The following is a 2,539-nucleotide window of genomic DNA, read 5'->3' as shown; positions in this document are numbered from 1 at the left end:
ATGAGTCTACGATTCTATGATTCTATGATTCCATGATTCCATGATTCCATGATTCCATGATTCCATGAGTCTATGATTCCATGATTCCATGATTCCTTGAGTCCATGAGTCCATGATTCTATGAGTCCATGATTCCATGATTCCATGATTCTATGATTCTATGAAGGGTGGTGTGGGAAGGGTCTGCTCACCCCAAGAGGCAGCAGGACTCTGCTCAGGCTGTGCTCTCCCTCACACCAGGGCTCCATTTGTGTCTACAAAGTGCCTCTCCCCGACGACATCACCAAGGAGGCAGGATACGACCCCAACTTTGGCATGTTCCAAGGGATCCCCAGCAACGACCCCGTCAACGTGCTGGTCCGAGTCTATGTGGTGCGGGTGAGTCCAGCTGCAGGGTGTGGAACAGGCTGGTCCCTTCTGGGCCACCTGCCCAGGAGCTGCTCCCAGGGCTGTGGGGACGTTGGGTTTCAGCTCTCAGTGCATCAGGGCCCAGGGTGCAGCACGAGAACTGAGCAGCTCCTGGATGGTGACCTGAGTGGTGTCTCCACGGCTGTGTGCTCCGAGCAGCAGGAGGGAGCCAGGCTCCTGCCAGATCCCAAGACCTTCCTCCTGGTGTGTAGGAGGGGTCAGAGTGTCTGTCCTAGCACTCAACTCAAGGGAGTAACTGGGATGAGCCCAGACTGGGAGGTGCTGGTTCCTCACACAGCCACGACACCTCAGTGGAGCCCATGTGGGGCAGGAGGAGAGCTGGCAGGGGCTAGCAGACCTCACTGAAGGGCATGGTACCTCCTTGAACATGGGCTGAGTGATGATGGATCCGACCCAGCTAACACGTTTCTTTATATATGGAGTGTCCTCTGAGAAGTCTTTTCCTGATCTCTAAACATCCTCGTGTCCCCAGATGTGTGAGCGAGGTCCTGTAGGCACTTGAGAAGGAGCTGAGTCCTGCTAGAAGCTCCTGGGCTTCTCTTTGTCACAACTTTGTCCCATTGTGTTACAAAGGCAGCCCACTGTTGGCAACGTGTCCAGCCAGCCTGCTTCTCCATCCACTGCTGCATCATGGAACACTGGAGCAAGCTGCCCAGGAAGCTGTGGATGCTCCATTCCTGGAGGTGTTCTGGGCCAAGCTGGATGGGGCCTTCTACAACCCAGTCTGGTGGGAGGTGTCCCTGCCCACGCAGGGGGTTGGAACTGGATGATCTTGAAGATCCCTTCCAACCCAAACCCTTCTAGGTTTCTATGATCCCATTGCCCAAGGGGGTAACAAGTCTCTGCTCCACCACCAACACACTAAGGCTGCAATGGTGGACACCAGCCTGGGCATCCCCACCACCAACCAGGACTGGCTGGCTGTGTCCTGGCAAGGGCATCTGCTGTTGTGTGCTGTGAAGGAGGGTGGGAGTGGAGAGTTTGGGGATACTCATCATCTTTATGGGGAGAAGCCAGAAGCCCTTGTCCCTAATGGAGAGTGTGAAGAGACCAAGAGAGGAAGGGGAAAATCTTGACATCTTAGCCAGGTTGTTGTTGCAGGTCTTTCTTTAGAGGATCCTGTTTCCTTCCAGCAATGAGGGAGGTGCCAAAGGAGCCTGGTTATGTCTCTCTGGAGGGACACAGCCAGCCCCAGCCCCTCCCCAGCCCAGGACACCAGGCAGGATTTATCCACAGTTTAAAACAAGCCACCCTACTTAGGGGAACCAAAGAATTCAGCCACGTGCCTGTGGCCAAGCAGAGCCAGAAGGGAAAAGGGGCCATCCCTGAATTCTCTGCTGCTGTGGACAACACCAAAGTATCTTCTCTGTTCTCTGCAGGCCACGGACCTTCACCCAGCTGACATCAATGGGAAAGCTGACCCCTATATTGCCATCAAGCTGGGGAAGACAGACATCAAGGACAAGGAGAACTACATCTCTAAGCAGCTGAACCCTGTCTTTGGGAAGTGAGTTGTCCCCTGCCCTGTTACCTGTCTGCAGCTGGGAGTGGTGAGCTGAGCCTGAGCCAAGCTCAGACCCACATCCTCTTCACCCACAGCTGCTGCTTGGGCTCAAAAGTTGGGACTCAGCACACGGAATGTTCCTCACAGCAGTGGGGGCTTCCTCATTTCAGCCGTTGTTTGCCTAGAAGTGTGGTCAGTTATAGAATCCTTTTGGTTGGAAGAGACCTTGAAGATCAAGTCCAACCATTAACTCAGCACTGCCAGGGGACCACCAAAACATGTCCCTCAGCACCACATCTCCACGGCTTGGAAACCCCTAAACCTCCCCTGGGGCAACTTGAGGCCCTTTCCTCTTGTGCTGTCCCTTGTTCCCTGGGAGCAGAGCCCGACCCCCCCCTGGCTCCAGGCTCCTGTCAGGAGCTGTGCAGAGCCAGAAGGTCTCCCCTGAGCCTCCTTTGCTCCAGGCTCAGCACCCCCAGCTCCCTCAGCTGCTCCTCCCCACACTTGGGCTCTAGACCCTTCCCCAGCAGCTCCGTTGCCCTTCTCTGCCCACGCTCCAGCCCCTCACGCTCCTTCTGGGCGTGCGAACCCCACAACTGACCCCAG

General features: G+C 55.6%; 1 protein-coding gene across 1 annotated transcript in view; it reads left to right on the top strand.

The window, feature by feature from the left end:
- Positions 1 to 240: 240 nt before the first annotated feature.
- LOC103776138 (otoferlin-like) overlaps positions 241 to 2,539 on the top strand; it is a gene marked incomplete at its 5' end in the record, with an annotated part of 9,439 nt that continues 7,140 nt past the window's right edge. The window contains 2 exon segments of the mRNA XM_008943633.1: positions 241 to 378; positions 1,809 to 1,936. Of these exon segments, the coding sequence (XP_008941881.1) occupies positions 241 to 378; positions 1,809 to 1,936 (266 nt within the window).

This window comes from Merops nubicus, unplaced genomic scaffold, assembly GCF_000691845.1.
Source record: "Merops nubicus isolate BGI_N331 unplaced genomic scaffold, ASM69184v1 scaffold26797, whole genome shotgun sequence".
Classification (NCBI taxonomy): Eukaryota; Metazoa; Chordata; class Aves; order Coraciiformes; family Meropidae; genus Merops; species Merops nubicus.
This window is presented reverse-complemented; position numbering and strand designations above follow the sequence as displayed.